The sequence below is a fragment of the Watersipora subatra genome, chromosome 11 (assembly GCF_963576615.1).
Source record: "Watersipora subatra chromosome 11, tzWatSuba1.1, whole genome shotgun sequence".
In the NCBI taxonomy this organism is placed as follows: domain Eukaryota; kingdom Metazoa; phylum Bryozoa; class Gymnolaemata; order Cheilostomatida; family Watersiporidae; genus Watersipora; species Watersipora subatra.
In genome coordinates this window covers 25089903-25113230 of record NC_088718.1, presented here as the reverse complement: position 1 = coordinate 25113230, position 23328 = coordinate 25089903, and the positions used below count along the sequence as shown (strand labels likewise).

General features: G+C 33.2%; 1 protein-coding gene across 2 annotated transcripts in view; it reads right to left on the bottom strand.

The window, feature by feature from the left end:
• The window catches only part of LOC137408872 (uncharacterized), a 52295-nt gene that overhangs the window by 13309 nt on the left and 15658 nt on the right, over window positions 1-23328 (bottom strand). Inside the window, exons 4-16 of one of the 2 annotated variants that reach the window (XM_068095460.1) lie at window positions 21187-21350; window positions 12650-12757; window positions 12076-12157; window positions 10836-11068; window positions 6269-6544; window positions 5848-6027; window positions 5392-5494; window positions 4538-4659; window positions 4346-4425; window positions 2004-2124; window positions 954-1078; window positions 456-649; window positions 217-334 (exon numbers count right to left, since the gene is read on the bottom strand). In XM_068095460.1, coding sequence (XP_067951561.1) covers window positions 217-334; window positions 456-649; window positions 954-1078; window positions 2004-2124; window positions 4346-4425; window positions 4538-4659; window positions 5392-5494; window positions 5848-6027; window positions 6269-6544; window positions 10836-11068; window positions 12076-12157; window positions 12650-12757; window positions 21187-21350 — 1906 coding nt within the window. The remainder of the gene's footprint in view (window positions 1-216; window positions 335-455; window positions 650-953; window positions 1079-2003; window positions 2125-4345; window positions 4426-4537; window positions 4660-5391; window positions 5495-5847; window positions 6028-6268; window positions 6545-10835; window positions 11069-12075; window positions 12158-12649; window positions 12758-21186; window positions 21351-23328) is intronic. The other variant, XM_068095461.1, reaches the window with a different exon arrangement.

Here is a 23328-nt window from a genome sequence, read left to right as displayed (position 1 = left end):
GGATAGAGGTACTGAATTAGAGAGGGTAAAGAGAGATGTATGATGATACAGTTATAAGGATAGAGGTATTGTATTAATAGGGTAAAAAAGATGTAAGATAATAAAGTTATGAAGACAAAGGTGAAAAATGCACTGTGCACTTGACACATGAATGCATTTTAAAAAGGTGGTACCTGTCTTGCCTCCATCCTCTTCGTAAAAAAAACAACAACTTACAATAGATTTCCTTTAAGAGCTGCGTGATGAAGGGCATTAAATCCTCTCTTGTTTTTTAAAGAAAAGTCAACATCAGCATGATCCATAAGCAGTCTTACTATTTCAGTGCTTTCCTTACCTAAACAAATACAAACAAGTATAGCAAACAAATCAAAACAAGTACCTATAATGAACAAATACAACCAAATATAACAAACATATGAAATAATGTATACGCAAATAAATGCAAAAGTATGTACCTATAGCATCATGTAGAGGTGTGTCTCCATATGTATCCTGAATATTAACATCACAATCATGTTCAATAAGCACCTTGACACAGTTGAGGTGTTGATTGTTAACAGCAACATGGAGGGTGCTGTAGCCTCCCTCATTCACAGCGTTTACATTTGAACCACGCTCAAGTAACAACTTCATTATATCTGGTTGATTTCTGTAATAAATGGTAATTATCTTCATTTCTCATTTTAGCATCCCACTATACATGAGGAACAATGAGGTCAGCTCCATGATATATCTATATGAATATCCAAAAAATTACATGGCAGTTTATCGAGAATCTAAATAGTGGGGATTGAAAATTAAAGGGAATCTTTTTAAAAATACATCTAACATTGAAACCAAACAAATAGGTTTGATCACAGTTTGAACTTTCAAAATAGCGGTCTCTAATCAGTATATAGGATTTCTAGTATGCTATAATGTTGATATTGATTAATTCAAATAGCTGTACATACAAATAGGCAGAATAGTGCAGCGCTGTGTCACACTCATCTCCAATTTTCACATGACTCAGGCTCAGGAGCCTCCTCATGTTAAATTTCAGGTGATGAGTTGAGTTGCTGGCTCTTTTCGTATCCACCTGCAAAAAACCAAAGGTGCTTACACAACCACAATATAAATACTATTATATACCACAATATAAATACTATCTATTATATAATAAATATAATAGATCTTTCGAATAGCACATAGCACAATGTCCTACACTAGAGTCAACTAAAAAGCTAGAGACAAAACTCATAGCTGCAAGGTTACAACAAATAACAATTGTAGTCTGTCTGTATGGTAAGGTGAGTTCTTGACACTAGTGTTCAGCCATCGTTGGTCATATAAACAGACAATGTCTTGTGTGCTCATTAATTAGAAGGAACTTGTGCTCGATAGAAAAAGCTAAAAATCAGGATAGATGGATAGAGATATAGTGGGTATTATAGCTTACTTTGATAATTTGATTACTTTTTGATAACTTTCCACTTATAGCTCAACTCATGAGTTGCATATAGTTTATACTAAAGTAAATATTTCTTATTTGTCTGTTAATCACTATGAGTTGAATACAGTATACACTAGAGTGAAATATTTGTTATTTGCATATTAATCACCATCAGTTGTATGAGTTGTATACACGATATACTAGGGTAAATATTAGTTTCTGTTAGTCTGTCTGTTATCTGTCTGTTAGTCAGCATGAGTTGTATATAGCATAGACTACAGTTATTATTTGTTATCAATAAGGTAAGCTGATTAACAAACAAAAGCTAAAATAGGTCGCCATAAAGTAGACTACAGACACGAAATGAGTCAGTGTTAGGTAAGCAGTTGCAAAACCATCTCTTTGTGAAAAATGTTTGACAAGTATCTTGCTATGGTTGTGATGTGTACTGAAGACTTACACAAGAAAATATATAAATTGCATCTTGAGTTAAGTTCCAAAGCAAATGTATAAGTTGTATCTTGAATTAACTTGGAACTCTATCAATTCCTCTAAAGGAACTAGCACTTACCTTAAAATCAGTATTGTCAAAATACTCATCTATGGCTGATTTGGACTCTGTGATTGGAGGAGAAGCAGTATGAGCTCCGCCCAAATTAGCATAAGCTCCTTCTACATGGTCTTCTCTACCACTGTAGTTAGATAGACTTGATAAAAACACAGAAATCTATAAGACTCAATCAAGTACATGCCAGCTAAAGAATAAGGTATGAGACATGTATTGACCAAAATAGTACTATATCTCACTGAGTTACAGAACATATGAGGTCAAAAGTCAAGGCGTTTGATTGGATAAGTTCCGAATGAAGTATGTTCTAGAGGTTTCTAGATCATTACTATTCTGAATCTCACACAGACTACTCAGTTATCTTACACAAGAAGTTCCACTAGACTACTACAGCAAAAATCCTAGAGTCTGGTTTAAAGCATAAAGTACAAGTTAAAACAGTGGGAGTCACTCTGAGAGCAGCCACGACTTCTGAATTGTGACGTGAAATGATAAACCATTATAATAAGTTGATATTAGTTGAGCGAGAGTGTCATGAGAGCTTAACTTCCATATGAAATAACACTTACTATCTGTATAAAAAATGGTACTGCAAGCTAATCAACGATAAACTACTTAATATAACTACTAGTATGTAAATTTCTGTCATAAAATTATACAGTTTCAGTTAGTATGTCACTTATTCAAAATCTCATATTTTAGGCACAAAATTATTACAAAAAATAAGTAACAATTTATTGTTCGAAAAACAACATAAATTCAATCAATTTGAGTTCAGCAATAAATAGATTTTGAAAATCTTTACAACAAGATTAGTAAAATTGACAAAGTTGTGTTCAGTAGTATCATAAATATATGCTTTCTTCAAATACTTTCTTATTGTACTGGTAGTCACGAAATACTAGCTTGACAGGAATCCCCTTAATCTAATCCTCCAGATCTAATCACAATAGCTGTTTATCAATAAATTAAAGAGAGCTAGTAATACTCTGATTCAGTCACCTACAACTGCAACATATATTTTTGTAATTATCTTCCCTTGTCAACAGTTATAGAGCCATGCTTGATTATTATATGTAGTGGGTTTAATTGCCAGAGACAACTATCAATAATAAGCAACAATTCTAAACGTAGACTAGTAACAGGAAATATTTTCAGTTTTAAGACCATGTCCGGGTTGGTTTCCGTTAAAAAAAATCCTAAAATATGTTCCTTAATGTGGAAAGCTTGATCGTGAACAATATTTTGGCTAATCGGCATGTTGCATTTACCGAGGTTTTACTTATATAATGCCATGCTACTCCAAACTTGAAGATGCAAACCCACTAGGCAATATTTAGTGCAATATCAGTGTGTTATGAGTGAAACATCATCAAAACGAACACTGAATTGTTCATAGATTTAATAAGAGCAAACCCAGTTCTGTACGACACAATACACAAAAATTACAAAGGAATCCAGTAAAAATCAACATTTGGGAGTCAATCGTTGCGCAGGTTGACCATCTTGAGAATAGCTAATATTTATTATATTCAAAATAAAAAACTACTACAAAGTAAACTATAAAATATTGCTGTTAAAATAACAAGAATCGTTTTTTTCATCATGTCTTCTTGTAGTGTACAATCCGTTAAAGTGAGAATAACAAAAGCGGTAGTTGTTTACGCCATAAGGCGCCATAATGACTTAAAATTATTAATAAACTCTGTAGAAACTAATGATACGGAATTTTATTAGCAGTTTGTGAGTGTGGCCACATTATGGTTTGCTGGGGAATCGCTCCAAATGTGTTTATTCACTCACCAGCGATATTTTTGCGCTCCTCATGACGCACGCGATAAAATCGCCTAGTGTGTTTGGATCTTTAGTCGCTTCTATGTTGTTTGTGGTACATGATCAGACTTCAAATTCCAACTCAATATATTAATATATCCACCATCTTTCGCAATATATAGAACTATATCTGTGCTATATAGAACCAGACTCTTTGGATATAAAATACAGCTGTAACAACCTCTACCATACAGATATTACCTTCCTTCAGGGTAGATAAGTGTCTTAATTATCACATCTAAATCTCTCTACTCTATAGACATCTACTTTCTAATAATAGAACTAATAATAATATCACATCTAAGTATTTATATACTAGAGATTACCCTTCTAATAATAGAACTATCACATGTACGAATCTATATTCTATAGAGATTACCCTTCTAATAATAGAACTCTCACAAGTAACTATCTATATACTATAAAGATCACCCTCCTAACAATAGAACTATCACATCTAACAATCTATAATCAATAGATACAAAAACTTTCTAGGTAGGGATACAACTCACTTGTATTCTGAAGCCAAGTTCAGGTGAGAGTCTCTGCAGTCGCTCACATTACCGGCAGCACCTGGCAGGTATGACGTCACCTAAAGCATTTCATGTCAGTTAGTTTCAGTCAAACATCAGAAACAGCGGAAAAGAGACTTTTTCTAATAAATATTGACTACTATAGAATTATGTACATATGTAAGATCTTACTGACGATCCTGTAACAGCTGATTCCGGCTGGTGACAAGTGTCTTTGCTCTCCTGCTCGTCAGTAAAAATGCTTAAGAACTTCTTCTCTCTATCATATATTTTATGGCTGGTTTCACTTGCTGCTGAAAACAAGCAGTTGAAGATATAACAAGAGACATGACGCCCCATACCAGTATGATTTGAGAGTTGTCTGTTCACAGCGGAGCAATAAAACAAGCGTCAATAAATCATCCCTGCTTCCAAAGTGTCAGGGTCTCCCATTATGAACACTGGCCAGCTAGGCTAGTGCTTCTACACATGCTGAGTGTATGAAATTCGGTGTTTTTGAAATATTCAATTAATAAAAAGATCAGAATGAAATAATTTTTCTTTTAGAATTTATTTATTTTTAAAAATTCCATTCAAATGAAAGGGAGCTTGGTCAACTAACTTGATCAACTAACTTGATCAACTCAAGTTGAGTATCACAACAATCAACATGTCGAAACGATCATATAGCAAAACTTTCTCAGAAGGTCTTCCATCTGTTTGTGACGACACGTGAAATTGATGGCAGTATATATAGCCCAACATGTGAAATATATAACACTACATACATTTATATAACAACATGTGAAATTGATGGCAGTATATACAGCCCAATATGTGAAATAAATAACACTACATATATAACAAAATGTGAAAATGATAGCAGTATATATAGCCCAACATACGAGGTATATAACACTACATATATAACAACATGTGAAATTGATGACAGTATATACAGCCCAACATATAAAATACATAACAATACATATATAACAATATGTGAAACGTAGAACATTAGCTGTACTAACATTGTCTATACCTACCGATGTCTGTGAAGTCAACGGATGCAGCAACAGAATTAACAAACTGTCTCGCATCAAAGTGTTTTGACTTGATCAGCACTGGTGTTGATGGGGCAGCCGCTGTCTGTAAGTGATTAGACAAATGGCTTGCTCAAAAATAGTGATAGCTGTGAACAACTAACATCTTTCTACTAAATATTTCAGGTGTTTTCAGTGTGTATGCTTCAGCTTGTCTTCTCTCATAATAACATAGAGGTACTACATTTACTATTACTTTCGGCTACTAGCCAAAACTTATGAAGTGTCCGGCTACCTCGGCAACATGCCCTGCTGCCTCTGAGAAGTTTCATAATATAATCAACATTAGAATTAACATTTTGAAAATAAAACTTCAGAGACTAAAGCAAGGTACTAATAAAACAGTAATTGTTGAGATGAGCCAAAACTTGTGAAAACAGATAGTATATGTGAAGAGACCTTGAGAGAGGCTTCTTTGTCAGGATGTCTAGCAGTTTGTTCAGCACTGCCACTTGGAATATTTGAGGACAAAACAGGGAGAGTGTTTGCTGAGACAACTGATACACTTGAGCTGGATAGCGAGGCAACTTGAGCAACCTGAGCTTTAAACTGAGCTGTTATGTCAGGCTTCCCAGAGATCTAAAAGAGAAAGGATAAATCTAATGTGTTGAACATCAACATACAACTATAGACCACTAATGCAGTGTATTAAGTGCAACTGTTGTGGAAGAAATAGTTAAGGAAGAGGGTGCAACAGTTTTATCAATGGGCAATGATACCGAGTACCAATATACATTCTTCAAAAAAAAAGAGAAGTTGAACATAACAAAGACAAATACCGGTAAGTATAATAGTGTTTATGATTATAACCTTAACTAACCTGACTAGCCCGGGTTTCTTCAGTTTTGATAGAGTGACTATATTCAACTCTAACCCCCTTGTCTGACTCAGGCAGCCAAGGTGTACTGGAGCTGCTTGAAGCTGGAGAGGTGCCCATGGTAGTTGTACCAATGCTTGTAGCCATTGCATCTTTGTTGACTATTAATTTGGTGTTAGGATCAACTACAGCTATTACACATTTCCTTCTCCCTTCTGGTTTGGTATATGTTTGAGCAGCCTGTGTTGGTTGAACCATTTGTACATTTGCCATCAATGGCTATAACAAAAGAAATTGTATACACTTGAAAATAATTACATTCTCGGCTTGTTAGGTTTTTATGCAGTCAAATAAGAGCATGCTCAATATACAACATATGATAACCAAATACACTTCGTGTTTGAATATACTTTTATGTAAATATATAAATTTATAGAGATATATATATACACACACATCAATGCATCACAACCAACATAGGAAAGAAATACATCCAGATTTTTATCAGATGCTTTTACAAAGAACACCCCTTGCACAAAATTTTTAACAAATACACACTGAAAATCAGCTACTCATGTATGCTAGAGATGAATAGCTTAGTAAACGCATAAAACAACAAACTTGCTTAAAAAACAAAACAAACTAAATACAAAATACATGTGCAGACAAAAGAACAAACAAGGACAACAAGTGCATCACCAAAAACCTAATTTACCAAACTGAAGTAATAAATGAAACTGACTTGAAAACAGAATCATATATTAGACTGTGAGCAGCAAAAATTAAACCCAAATACAATAATCACTAAACTTCATTCAACCAGCAAAAGAAATCAGCCAGAACTAAGTAAACACATTTAATTTGAAACCAAACCCAGGGAATTTGAAACCAAACCCATGGAATTTGTAAGACAACAATAAAAACTTTGAGATAACTTGCAACATAGAAGCCCAAGCAGCATATAGGCATATATATATATATATATATATATATATATATATATATATATATATATATATGCTTTAGCATACAGCATACATGCATATGAACAGATTTTAATTTATATGTATAAAAATAGTGTCTTTATATTTTATACATGCATAGAACAAAATATTATCTGTTTTATTAAAAGGGCTTTATATGTGAAGTACAGCTAAAGTAAAACTTTATGTAGAACTTTTAAAAAGTTTCTATTCTATTCTACTTGAAGTTTCAGGCAATTCTCATGCGATGAATATTAAGGTAAGTCATACTATATGAATATTGATAAATCTGAGATTATAAAATGAATATTAAGGTAAGTCATACTAAGTGTATATTACTACATCTGAGATTATAAAATGAATATAAAGGTTAGTCATACTAAGTGTATATTAATAAATCTGAGATTATAAAATGAATACTAAGGTAAGTCATACTAAGTGTATATTATTACATCTAAGATTATAAAATGAATATTAAGGTAAGTCATACAAAGTGTATATTACTACATCTGAGATTATAAAGTGAATCTTATGGTAAGTAATACTAAGTGTATATTACTACATCTGAGATTATAAAATGAACATTAAGGTAAGTCATACTAAGTGTATATTACTACATCTGAGATTATAAAGTGAATCTTAGGGTAAGTAATACTAAGTGTATATTAATAAATCTGAGATTATAAAATGAATACTAAGGTAAGTCATACCAAGTGTATATTACTACATCTGAGATTATAAAATGAACATTAAGGTAAGTCATACTAAGTGTATATTACTACATCTGAGATTATAAAGTGAATCTTAGGGTAAGTAATAATAAGTGTATATTAATAAATCTGAGATTATAAAATGAATATTAAGGTAAGTCATACAAAGTGTATATTACTACATCTGAGATTATAAAGTGAATCTTATGGTAAGTAATACTAAGTGTATATTAATAAATCCGAGATTATAAAGTGAATCTTAGGGTAGGTAATACTACGTGTATATTAATAAATCTGAGATTATAAAAGGAATATTAAGGTAAGTCATACAAAGTATATAGGTATTACTACATCTGAGATTATAAAGTGAATCTTAGGGTAAGTAATACTAAGTGTATATTAAAAAATCTGAGATTATAAAATGAATATTAAGGTAAGTCATACAAAGTGTATATTACTACATCTGAGATTATAAAGTGAATCTTATGGTAAGTAATACTAAGTGTATATTACTACATCTGAGATTATAAAATGAACATTAAGGTAAGTCATACTAAGTGTATATTACTACATCTGAGATTATAAAGTGAATCTTAGGGTAAGTAATACTAAGTGTATATTAATAAATCTGAGATTATAAAATGAATACTAAGGTAAGTCATACCAAGTGTATATTACCACATCTGAGATTATAAAATGAACATTAAGGTAAGTCATACTAAGTGTATATTACTACATCTGAGATTATAAAGTGAATCTTAGGGTAAGTAATAATAAGTGTATATTAATAAATCTGAGATTATAAAATGAATATTAAGGTAAGTCATACAAAGTGTATATTACTACATCTGAGATTATAAAGTGAATCTTATGGTAAGTAATACTAAGTGTATATTAATAAATCCGAGATTATAAAGTGAATCTTAGGGTAGGTAATACTACGTGTATATTAATAAATCTGAGATTATAAAAGGAATATTAAGGTAAGTCATACAAAGTGTATAGGTATTACTACATCTGAGATTATAAAGTGAATCTTAGGGTAAGTAATACTAAGTGTATATTAAAAAATCTGAGATTATAAAATGAATATTAAGGTAAGTCATACTAAGTGTATATTACTACATCTGAGATTATAAAGTGAATCTTAGGGTAAGTAATACTAAGTGTATATTAATAAATCTGAGATTATAAAATGAATACTAAGGTAAGTCATACCAAGTGTATATTACTACATCTGAGATTATAAAATGAATATTAAGGTAAGTCATACAAAGTGTATATTACTACATCTGAGATTATAAAGTGAATCTTATGGTAAGTAATACTAAGTGTATATTAATAAATCCGAGATTATAAAGTGAATCTTAGGGTAGGTAATACTACGTGTATATTAATAAATCTGAGATTATAAAAGGAATATTAAGGTAAGTCATACAAAGTGTATAGGTATTACTACATCTGAGATTATAAAGTGAATCTTAGGGTAAGTAATACTAAGTGTATATTAAAAAATCTGAGATTATAAAATGAATATTAAGGTAAGTCATACTAAGTGTATATTACTACATCTGAGATTATAAAGTGAATCTTAGGGTAAGTAATACTAAGTGTATATTAATAAATCTGAGATTATAAAATGAATACTAAGGTAAGTCATACCAAGTGTATATTACTACATCTGAGATTATAAAATGAACATTAAGGTAAGTCATACTAAGTGTATATTACTACATCTGAGATTATAAAGTGAATCTTAGGGTAAGTAATACTAAGTGTATATTAATAAATCTGAGATTATAAAATGAATACTAAGGTAAGTCATACCAAGTGTATATTACTACATCTGAGATTATAAAATGAACATTAAGGTAAGTCATACTAAGTGTATATTACTACATCTGAGATTATAAAGTGAATCTTAGGGTAAGTAATAATAAGTGTATATTAATAAATCTGAGATTATAAAATGAATATTAAGGTAAGTCATACAAAGTGTATATTACTACATCTGAGATTATAAAGTGAATCTTATGGTAAGTAATACTAAGTGTATATTAATAAATCCGAGATTATAAAGTGAATCTTAGGGTAGGTAATACTACGTGTATATTAATAAATCTGAGATTATAAAAGGAATATTAAGGTAAGTCATACAAAGTGTATAGGTATTACTACATCTGAGATTATAAAGTGAATCTTAGGGTAAGTAATACTAAGTGTATATTAAAAAATCTGAGATTATAAAATGAATATTAAGGTAAGTCATACAAAGTGTATATTACTACATCTGAGATTATAAAGTGAATCTTAGGGTAAGTAATACTAAGTGTATATTAATAAATCTGAGATTATAAAAAAATATTAGGGTAAGTCATACAAAGTGTATATTACTGCATACTAGATTATACAACCTTAAACAGAAATTAAGAGAATATTTTTTAGCAGGGTTGTGTTTCAGAACAGCTAACCGACCATCATGGTATAGTGCCAGGTCCCGCCTGCCATATTTTGATGTTAACTGGTATTGATACTCAGCAAAGATAATAAAAGCAAATAGCTAAATAATGATAAATCACCAAATATACGCAACACAGTTGAGTAAGACGCAAGAAAACTGATGATTCAAATGACATAAAATTTGGTTATTCTACACAAAAGACTAACAACATGGCGGTGACAGAATGTGTTACCTAAACTTGGTCCAACCAAATCGTTACCATAACCCAGCACTAGTTGTATTCACACTCCTCATTCTCCAATGGGTAGAATGTTGTTTGTAATAAGTCTGACTCTGATGACTTATCTAGTTTATGAACACCAACCCCAAATTCAAATATGCAAACAAGAATCTTACCACAACTAAAGCATTCATACCTGAGTTGGCATCCTGGTTGAGTTTTGTGCCAACGATTGAGAATATGGATTGCTCTCCGGTGTTGATTGCATCTGTGACTGCTGCATGGTTCCATTGAATGAACTACTCATCGTCATGTTAGGAGGAACTGCAGCAGATATGCTTGTATTTAAAGCAGGCCGAGAGGATGGTTGTGTTTGGGCCGGGTGAGACTGAGTAGCCGTCGCAGATGGCACCCAGTATTGACCTGCAACTTTGTTGTAAAACTAGTATTCAAGTGTAAAAATCAACAATCCTGATGCGTCCATGATCAGCATAACAAAAACTTGAAATGAACAAAGTACTTGGACAAACCAAGTTCCTATAAACCTAAAGGTTTCTCCCACAGGCTATTGAGATTACAGTATTGGCCATGCTTCCTGCGTAAAAGCCATTAATGCACCGAGAGCTGTATTGTGCAAGTTCTAGCTTGCCACAAAGCTAGAACTTGTCATCGCATGTCGAGTGAGACTAATCAAATATGTTCTTTTTTACAAGAGAGCTACCCTTGGCTATGTGATTACCGTTTCGCTGCTGCCTGCTGCCAGAGTACTGCCTCATGAGAGCACTTTCCATAGATGAGCAATGAAGAAAGATAATGTGAGAAACGGGCAGCTAGGTTATGGTTGTGTGGTAGGTTACGGCACAATGCATTAGCGAAACCACTTGAACAAAATCTCTATACAGCTAATGAAAAGCCAAAAGAGCGACTATACTTAATATTTAAATTGAACAAGATCGGCTTTCCGTATCAAAAAGCTTGTTAAAAATGAGTTTAGTTTCAGAATTTCTTACAACGGCCACAAATTCTAAACGCAGCGATAAATTCTAAGAACAACCAATTTATATTGAGGATTTTACCAGAACTTGTCACAATTCAACAATATTTAAATCACGTTTTTCAAATTTCAAGTTGCAGCTTTTTCGAACTAGGCCTAATTAAGTGATATACAAAAGCTAATTATATTGTAAAGGATTTTGTCAGAGACTTCTGTGTGACTCCTATGTGACTGCTATGTGACTCTTATGTGACTCCTAGACTCCTTATGTTGTAGCTTCCTAACATACAGCAACAGAGAGTTTAATGAGTTTGACTCAAACAAAAGTTCTGCTAGTAGAGAAGTAGCTATCTCATTTATGTATTGCCTAGACTTCTATTACTCTACCTGGTAGGATACGAATATTCTTATTATTGGATTATATTCTTATAACATTGCTTACCTGAAGGTGTATGCGGACTCCTAACATAATATTGCTGATGGAATCCCGGCACTGAAGTTGTAATCTGGCCGCCTGGAAACGTCTAAAAACAAGACTTATACACATACTTAACCGAGCCTGTTGCATCTGCACCAACACGCACCATACACATGCAACCATAAACCCAGTATAGTAATTGTTAGAAATAGGTCATACACATCTACTTGGAGAACTGTAGTTCCTAAATAGATCCCACACGTATGCACACACATTCACAGTATAGCAATTGCTAGAAAATGGGCTCACATTTATCAGCAGTATAATATTTGCTTCCAAGTAGATCACACACGCACACACAAGCACGTGATCACACACACGCAGCCGTAAAGTGATAGCTATTTTAGAAAGCTAAATAAGTGTACTTTGGCATGAGTTGATTAACAGACATAAAATCAACATAAAAGCCATCACATGTGTAATCTTTAGAAACTAAAGGCTGTTGATAGTCCAGCATCTACATAGATTTGTATACATGTATTCACAGCACCCTCACAACTAGTTAATGGCTGTTAGCATGACAGTTCAGCAAACTTACAATAGGAGTGCCAGGTATATACATCTTGCTGTAAGGCATGGGAGGCAGCTGAGTTGGTTGTGAATTGGTGAGTAGAATGTCTTCCGTAGGAGCAACTCTTTCTCTGTCCTGCCATACACACGAGAAGAGGGATTTCAAATAAACACAGCATGACACTAACGAGTCAAAATACATGAATATATCATTTGCAAGCTGATGTTATGCCTTAACTCACCAAGAGCAAACAAAGTGGAGAACAAAATTTTAATTAAACCTGTAATCTACTCAATATAAAGTAACATATTCGGTGCATTTTCAAATCTTGTCAGATCAATGCAGCCACCATTTTGTATAACTAGATTACGGTAAAGGTACTAACACACAAGCAAAGTTTGGAGCACCTTGGTGTGTTCTATCATTTAGGCAAGCATGAATTTCACACAGTCTCTTTTCTGTGTGTCAATCTAGTTCACCCAACGTGTAGCAATAGTATAATTGATTACGCATGCAACAAATATTTACAAAAAAGTTGCGAAGAGCTTTTATGCCCTATTTTCTTATTAAAGATGTGAAAAAGCACTAGCTGGTTTATTTTAAAGCCTGTGATGACTACCTGGCTTTGGTCTTGACATACGCTACCATCAACACATCTATTTTGTTTGTTTATTTCATCAATAGGAAAATAGAACAAAAAATTGAAGTAATAAACACATCACATGGTTGTCAACATAAAAGTGTATAATTAACTTCTAATAATGAACAATAAATATAACAACACAAGGAGGTGACGATGAGGCCTATATGCAATGGCGAACCGGTCAAGGCAAGGCCCAGTTAGACGATAGCCGAAAAAAATACTCTCACTCCCTCCCAAGAAGATGAACTCTAAGACTATTTTTAAATTCGGAAACGGTCCTATGTTTTTTAACATATATAGGTAGCTGGCTCCATAGCACCGATTCTTGGTACGTTGTTTTTCGATGACTGGCAGCGGAGCAAAATGTCGAAATGGGTAAATTTATAAAACTTTGTCTCGTAATTTTTACAGGCAAAGTGTTTTGAAGATAATCTTGAAATGTTAGAAAAGCACGAAGCAAGGTACGATATTTATATAACCGAAAAATGTCAAAAAGTTTTAAGGTTTGGAAAAGCTCTTTAGTAGGATAAAGGAAATCTTTTTTTGCAAATAATACGGACCAGCCTATTTTGAAACAGAAATAAATGACTTATGATACATAAATGATACATATGATATGATACATAAATGAGTACACAGCTGGGGAATTTTTCCACACTTCAACACAGTAAGATAGTTTTGAGTTTACATAAGAATTGTAAATCAGTGGTAAAATATATTCAGGAAAACACTGGGAACATTTAAACAATAACCCTGAAGTAGGACATAATTTTTGCGAGAACGAATAAATATGGTGTGACCAATTTGAGTGTTTATCTAACGTTATACCTAAAAATTTATTAGTATCAGATTTAGAGATAATTTGCGAGTTTATGTTAAAGATTTTGTCAGCAAACTTAAATTTATTTTGATGGTTTTGCAAAACAACATATTGGGTTTTTTCCATGTTAATAGTCAATTTGTTTGAGGAACACCAAGTATATAAACTTTAAAGGTCATTGTTTAGATCATTGGAAATTTTATTAAGGTCTTTTGATTCATAAAACAAATTAGTATCATCGGCATATAGAATACAGCGAAAATGTAGCGAACAGTTAGGTAGATCGTTTATATAAATTAAAAACAATGAAGGACCTAAGACAGAGACTTGAGGAACTCCATGCAGTAATGTTTGCGATGAAGAAATGCTACTTGAATCTTAGTTGATTGTGTTCGGTTTGTTAGATAACTTTTGAACCATTGATAAGATGGCATGTCAAAGCCGAGTTTTTCACTTTTTGTTGTCAGAATGTTATGATTGATGGTATCAAAAGCCTTTTTGAAATCCACAAAAATTTCTAACACACACTTCCCTTAAAGTCTGATTTTTAAACTTCACAAGGGCATGAGCTGTAGATAGTTGTTTTCTGAAACCGTATTGGTGGGAAGAAAAAATATTATGATTTTCCAAAAAGCATAGCAATTGGTTGTTCACAAAAGTTTAAAATATTTTATTAAAAATTGTAAGTACTGAAATGGGAGGATAAGTATCACATAGATTTACATCACCTTTTTATATAATGGGGTTACTATAACATGTACTAAATTAGATTGAAAATACCAGTTTTTAAACTTTGGTTAATAAGAAAACATACGGGTGTAACAACAGCTGGACATGTTTTTTTTTTGACAAATAAAGCCGATATTCCGTCTGAACCACAGGATTTGTTTACATTAATTTGTTTTATTAGTCCTTCTATATCATTTACACCTACACATCTAAATGTAAAAGAAGTTTATTCTCCATCATCGTTCAACTTTATGTAAGAGTTGGGATTTTTGTTAATAATTGACTCCTATCCAATTGAGTTGCCAATTTATTTGCTATAATTGTAAAATGCAAGTTTAACATGTTAGCATATTGTTAACATGTTATATTATTAACATATGTTAACATATTTATTATTGATGGCACTTTGGTTGGGAATCGATTTGAGTTTTGTTTAGAAGCATTAAGATTAAAATTAATGTCTAGCAATTTCCACATAACACTGGCCGAGCTTGTTTCTAGCATTTTCTTAAAGTAGCCTGTCTTTGCATTTTTAATCTCTCTGTTTACAGATTCTTTCAACTGCTTAGGCTTTTAGGAAAGCTTAGAATTTACAGGAGCAAGCTTACATCTTTTAAACATATTAATCCTTTGTTGAATTTTGTATACTAGTGTCAAACTAATCCAACACTTTCGGAGTGTAGCAGACATAGTAATTTTAGTTTTTTTAGTTAAAGATGTGTTTTGTTCAAGAATTTTTGTAATAAGACTTGAAAAATATTGTAATTATAATCAACATTATTGCGTTCTTTTAAAATTTCATGCCAAATTATTTATGAAAGCTCAGGAATAATTGATAGAGCTTAAAGCTTGCTGTGACACGCTGCATTGAAGAGGAAAAAAGGCAAAATAGGTAGATGTCAGTAAGATCGCAAAACACTGTGCCAGAAATGCCATGAAAACTTGGATTAAAGTTAAAAAGCATATGATCAAGACAACTATTTTTTGTTTAACTGTAATGTGTAGGTAAACTAATAAACATTATAAAAGTTGTAGCAACTGAATAAATTTATGTAGGGTAAACTTGCAGCAGTATTCAGAAGATCAATACTAAAGTCACCAACCAAAATTTGCTGAGAACTTGATTTTTGGACAAAAAGCTCAAAATTCTCATGAAACACACCAAGATCGGTGCTACGCGGATGGTAAATAACTGAAAGATTTACTGGCAGAGAGCCAAAGTGTGCATCCCCTAGCGCAAGAGTGAGAGTTTCTGCTCCTAACACATTGGTAGGTGTAAGAGTGAAGTTAATTCCGTCTCGCACATAGGCCCCAACACCACCTCTTGAACATCTGGGGTTACCTACAAAAGTATAATTGGGGATATTAAACATTGAAAGTTTATTATTGTATATCCACATTTCAGTAATACAAATTACATCAAAACTATGGTTTATTACAGACAAAAATAATTTTAATTCAGAAAATTGATTTCTGATGCTTCATAAGTTAGAGTTAGGAGATTACATTAAAGATTTTCCAAAACTTGAATCAAAAAATCTATTGTTTGTGATTTACATTCAAAACCCGCATCCATATAAGTAATCAAAAACACTCAACAAAATAGTTTACACAAAAATCAAAAACCTAAGTAACTAATGACAGTTTCTGTAGATAATCCTCACTATTTATCTGCACAGAAGTGTCTTCTGGTCTTCTTTTTACAAATATCATCTGGTTACAATTCCATATAAATTTAAAGCCCTGTTGTTGTTTAAACTGACATGCTTTCCATAACAACTTAGATGGCTCAGGACTAAGTATTTTATTAATAAAGAACTTACTCTTGAATGTAAACCCTAGAATATCTATAGTTGTAATGTTTTTTTTGTAAGTTTGAAAAACATTTTCAAGTTTGTGGACTGAAAATTTTACAATGACTCTGTTTGTTTGCCTAACTCTGTATATGGCGCCTATGTCATTGGTTAAATCCAACCACTAGAATTTTAAGTTTTTTTAGCTTTCCCAGAGCAGTAAGTAAATAGATCTTCATCTTTTGACAGTGGTATTTCATTTAGCTCTATTGATTTTGCCCTACTTGCATGCTCTGCTGACTCAATGCACTTTGTAAGATTCTCATTCGCTTGATTATTTATTTCATACTTTTTTACACCGCTGGTAACTTTAGCAAAATCTTTCTTTAGATCATTGACCTCTCCATGTAGAAATTGAAGATAATTTTCGTACTCTCTCTGTTTGGTCTCAAGACTGTCGAGCTTACAATTTACCTAAGACATTAGTGATAGTATCAATTCTAATTTTGCATCAAGTGTTGATAGAGTAACTTCATCTTTTGACTTAGAAGTACTTGCAGTACGTGTTTTACTAGAAGGCATCCTTATGAAATATCTTCAAAGAAAATATGTAGCATAGACTCACCCAATTTAGAGAGGGCTCACGCATTTACCCTGCCTATATCCTGACAATGCCTGTATATACGTTGTGTGTACTTGTATTAGTAGCTGTATGAGTGAAGAAAGATAACCACTAGTAGCTATGAGATAATCCTCTAGAGCAATAAAGACACAACCTTTCAGCTTGGCTGCTAACTGTCTATCAATCGGAACTATAAGCTATTTATATCTTATAGTTGCTATTTATATCTTATAGTATCTATCTTATAGATTGAAGGTACAAACTTCAAGCTAAAACTGAAGGCTGTGTCAAAGATGGAACAACTCTCCAGTTTAATAAATCGGAGTTAAATAAATCAGCTGTAAAGAATAACAAGACAGAGTTAGAAATAGACTCCAAGCTCTACTTATAGTGACACACAAACAACAGCTCATTTGAAACTGTCATAACCTTATATAAACTGATTGAATTCAAACCATTAAATGCAGTCTGAACAACCTGGTTCTATTCAAAATATACTAACAATATTATGTCTTATTAAATACTTTGTATAACCTTTTGATACAAACCTGTTAAAAACTGTGCAAATTCAGTTAATGGGAATAAATACACCTTATTGCCAGCTTCAAAAGTTGTAGTGTTATTCTAACAATGGCAGTCTGTTTGTAATATTTTAAATATTTCAACAAAATGTCCAACAATATGTAATGGTTTCTACATACAATGGTTTCCACATACAATGGTTTCCACATACAATGGTTTCCACATATGATGGTTTCTACATATAATGGTTTCTACATACGATGGTTTCTATGTATAATGGTTTCTACATATAATGGTTCCTACATATAATGGTTTCTACATATAATGGTTTTTACATATAATGGTTTCTACATATAATGGCTTCCACATATAATGGTTTCTACATATAATGGTTTCTAGATATAATGGTTTCTACATATAATGGTTTCTACATATAATGGTTTCTACATATAATGGTTTCTACATATAATGGTTTCTACATATAATGGTTTCTACATATCATGGTTTCTACATATAATGGTTTCTACACATAATGGCTTCCACATATAATGGTTTCTACATATAATGGTTTCTACATATGATGGTTTCTACATATAATAGTTTCTACATATAATGGTTTCTACATATCATGGTTTCTACATATAATGGTTTCTACACATAATGGCTTCCACATATAATGGTTTCTACATATAATAGTTTCTACATATAATAGTTTCTACATATAATAGTTTCTACATAAAATGGTTTCTACATATAATGGTTTCTACATATGATGGTTTCTACATATGAAGGTTTTTACCATAGATATATATACCTAGATTGGCCAATAATAGCTAGTCCCATTGGTGGCCTTGTCAGACTTAAATGCCATGACGCAACGTACTCATATTGTACCTTACGCTTGACTGACCGCAAGATTCATCATTAGTTTACAATGGCTGAAGCTGAGAAGAGGGTGTCAGCTGCTACTAAGGTGCGTTTTTTACTACTTTTAATATCAAAGATAGGCTTGGAACTCCTAAATATCAGCTGTAAGGCTTTATAGTAAAAACTAGAACAGTTTTCATACCAATAGTGGACATATTTTCCCCATATTTGGCACTTTGAAAAAATTATTGAAGACAATCAAATCAGCAGACATCATTGTTTGTCAAGTTACTATCAACTTCAACTTGTTTGATTCATTAACTGATTGACTCTCTCTTGGAAGGTTTCCTTAACTTTGCCCAAGGAGCTGCTTGTGTAATACTGCTACTTTGTGATGCTTGAGTCATTAATTTGGATACCATCTTGCTATAAATCACTAAGAATGGAATTCATATTCATTGCTATTTTGGCAGCGATCTCACCATTATTCATCAAGCTCACAGTCATCTGAGAGAACTAGTAAGAATTGCTGGGGTGCTTTTGGATGTTCCAATTATCCAAGAAAATGCCCAGAGAAAAGCTTCCACAGGTAGGACAATATAACAAACATTCACCCTGCTAATCGTTGGGAGAATTCATGAACATACTACATGAGCATGACTTGGAGCATGGTTATCTTTGGCTATAATCAGGCTTAAAAGTTTCCATTATTTGACAAGGTTAATGCTACACTTCTCAAAGGCAAAAAGTCAATAATCCAATGAGCAAAAAACACCACTAATTGTATGTATCTTTTATTACTTGTTAAGTTTTCCTACTGCTGCTGATCGCAAGGATGCCTGGATTAAAGCAGTGAGACGAGACCGGTGGACCCCAAGTAAATCTTCTGTACTTTGTTCAGACCACTTCACTAGTGACAGCTACCAAGTATCACCTGGTATTGGGAAAAAAGCTAGATTGAAGGCCAATACCATACCAACATTAGAGTTTGTCTTTTAAGACATTGATAAAATTCAAATTTATCAAAGACAACTGTTGTAATGAAGGATAACTTATATCTCCCTCTCTCGCAAATGCTAGCATTAGCTGCTATTGTATGTATTTAATTTTACATTTTAAATAATCACATTTCCTTGTATTATTTTTTGATTGTTGCTTTTTGAAAGCATGTGGTAAATTATGACAATAACCAACATGTTCTTTCTGTTACAATATTTTGTTTTGAGTGTTTTATTTGCATTTTTAGAGTATGGAAACCAAGCAATATATATTTAATTGTTCGATATATAAATAAATTGCACCAACATGCGAGTATATTAACATACGAGCTCAGTCTCGGAACGCATTAAGCTCGTAAATTGAAGTATGACTGTATAAGTTTTTAGCTTTTAAGAGCTTGTAATCACCTTCTCATATATTTCACACCTACAACACAACAGAGTAAGGCATGGTGAATCTTATGATACCAAATAACTGCAATGTGAATTTTGTTGCAAGTCAACCTTTAACTTGCTTATGCATATTGTACAAATAACTTGGTATTGTCCTTTCGTGACTGGCTTCTTAGTGGTGGCAATTAGTGCTAGCCTGGCAAAGTTTTTCGCCAATCCAGCACTACTAAGCAACACTCTTGTCGCTTTCTCGCTGTGGTTGCAAACCTCAATCACCACAGGCGAAGACAAAGTCAAGCCACCCTGATTCTTAACTGTAATTAGGGAATTCGTTGCTTGGTTTACATCAACGTTGGTAACATCCACGATGCTAGTAATACAATCATTACACTTCAGCTTTGGTGACCTAGCCAGCTGTAAAATAATCATTCTGTCTCATTTTTGACGTCAGACATACTTGCATACTCATCATATTTAGTCATGTTTAGTTCAGCATATTAGTCTATTTACCTAGCCAAGGTCTGGCTCTTTGAGTGGGTGGGCTATTTCCCCTCCCCTCTCCATTCCCCTTCTCTCTTTTCCCCTTCTAACTTATTCTTTGGAGAAGGGGAAAAAAGAGAGTGGGGATAAGAGAGGGTTGCAAATAAAGCCATGATGGCTCATGATTTGTGTGCAACAATTCATAGCTTTTATAGTTTTAATCTATGGTGGTTATCAGATATTATCACAGAATTGCTTTAGTTTACTGGATTATGTATACAAGAAGGTTTTTATGTGAAAATAAATGTAATTTTGTTACCTTCTTCCAATTAGATTCATTGTAAACAGCAGTGCAGTCAAGCGTGAGGTACAATACAGTGACGTTGCGTCGTGCTATTTAGGTCTGACAGGCTTTTTCCCTATTGGCCAATCTAGGTATATATATCTATGGTTTTTACATATAATAGTTTCTACATATAATGGCTTCCACATATAATGGTTTCTACATATAATGGTTTCTAGATATAATGGTTTTTACATATAATGGTTTCTACATATAATGGTTTCTACATTTAACGGTTTCTACATATAATGGTTTTTGCATAAATGGTTTCTGTATAAAATGGTTTCCATATACAATGGTTTTAGCTTCACTTGTAGAGGGTTGAGGGCAAATAAAACCCAATTATAGACAAACCTTGGAATTGTTCGAGAAAGGAGGCGGTCTCCATGCAGGACAGATCTGTTTCCAAATTGCATCATCCAGAACCTCAAGTTCTACATGTGAGAGTTCTGCCTTCTGCAGGCTTAAAAGAAAATCTCTAGTGTAAGTTGTCCGCTCTATGCCATCAACACTTTTATCTATAATGAACAGGTTTAGAGTACAACAAGTTGCAAATCACTCTATCAAGTCTTTTGCTATGGAAAGCTTTTATGACTCATGTTATAACGGATATTATATTATAGTGTTATAGTTATAGTTAAACTCATGTTATAACGGAAGTGTTCAAGTGCTTTGAATCAGCATTTATTCGTGTTTTATCAAACAGCTTTCCTATGGTTTACCCTACACGGTGACGATATACCATCAGATGGTAGCCATAAAATTATTAGTTGATAAAAATAAATGAACACAATTTTATAAAACTTGATCATATGTGATAGAGCGACATTGCACTTGCATGCTTCTAAGATTGTTCACAACTGTCATAAAAAAATATTCAATGCATTTTAACAAAAAATTAGCATAAACACAAACTGTAGCTTGTATATTACTAGCGGAAAGCCCGGTGTTGCACCAGCATTAAAAATCGGCTAATGTTAGGCGACTAGTTATGAACACCTGGGGGTGTTGAGGGGTTCGGTGTAAGCACCCAACAGGTTTTTCTTATGTATGGCCTTAGCCGGGCCTCTCGTGTGAAGTTTTAAAATTTTTTATCGGAAAGTATCAACATTTTTCTATTTTTTGAGACTTGTTTTGTTTTAGGTGATGTGACTGACGAGACGTTTTTAAATTGAAATAGGCAAAACTTGACCACAGTTAAAACGCTCAGAAAAAAGACATCCTTTTCTTTTGAGCGTTTTAACAAAGATCAATTTTGCCGATTTTATATTAAGTTCATACGGAGGTTTCCACGCTTTCGATGGGACATGGCCAAGCGGATGTTTGGTAAGACTTGATATTTTGCAAACCTTTATAAAGGTCGTTAACAAGAATATTTTGCCACTGATGATGATAATAATGATGCCTAAGAACTACTAAAAGTTGATATTTGTCTCTATGGCCTCGAATAAAGTGATATTCTACAGCGATAAAAACCATCTCCATAGCCGTTGGTCAAATAACTTTTCAAATAAGTGATGTTGAGGTCGAGTTATCTGAAGCAATTTATCATTGCGTGGGAATGGACCAAACAAATCCGTTCGAGTTAACCTTGTGTTTGAGATGAAATGTTACAGTTTATCCGAGGGCGAGTTATCCGAGTTTGACTGTACTTAGCCGCGGAAAGTTCCTAAAAAGTTGGGACGGCTCAGCTGGCCAGCCGCCCCAGGGAATACGGGCCTGGTTCACCGATAAGAAAAAAATTTCAATTTGGGACTAGTTTGTAATTGTGAACCGCAGGTAGAATGGTGTAAGCGAGGTCAATAATGCAATTTGATCGCTTGCTGCCATTTGTTTCTTGGACTATCAATGAACAAAGCTATTTAATTTCTCGTTTTCGTTGGTTCGTTATGATAGTTTAGTTTCGCACATGAAATTTTTGCGAGAGGATGACTCCGCGAAAACGCAAAAGTTAGATGAGGCGAATACATAAGTGTCCTAGGGTATATGTGAGAAAGCGACATTGCAATTGCAAGCTTCTAAGAATGTAGGTGATTGTTTACAATTGTCATAAAAACGATATTCAATGCATTTAAAAAAAATACACATTTATATTACTAGCGGAATAGCCGGTGTTGGGCGGGTATTAAAAATCAGCTTATAAACAGTGACAGGTAATGTAGTTGCCTGCCACTTGCCATTTGCCTGGCACATTGCCAATGACTAATTTGAATGAGCTAGTAATTTGAGTAGCTGACTAATAAGAGCCGTGAGAACAAGCATAAAATGACAGTGCGCCATAACGCAGCACGGTATGCGTATTTTCACCCACATACCGACATATATCACCCAATGAATCCATCAATCTCGCGTAGGTCAATGGTTTAGCATACTGTCCGGGGAATGAGTGGTTCTGATATCAAATCTTCTGCGATATGGATGTTACACTCCAAAATTCTACTAGCTATAGCTGGACAAACCAAATCACATGCACACAAACTTCGAGATTTATATATA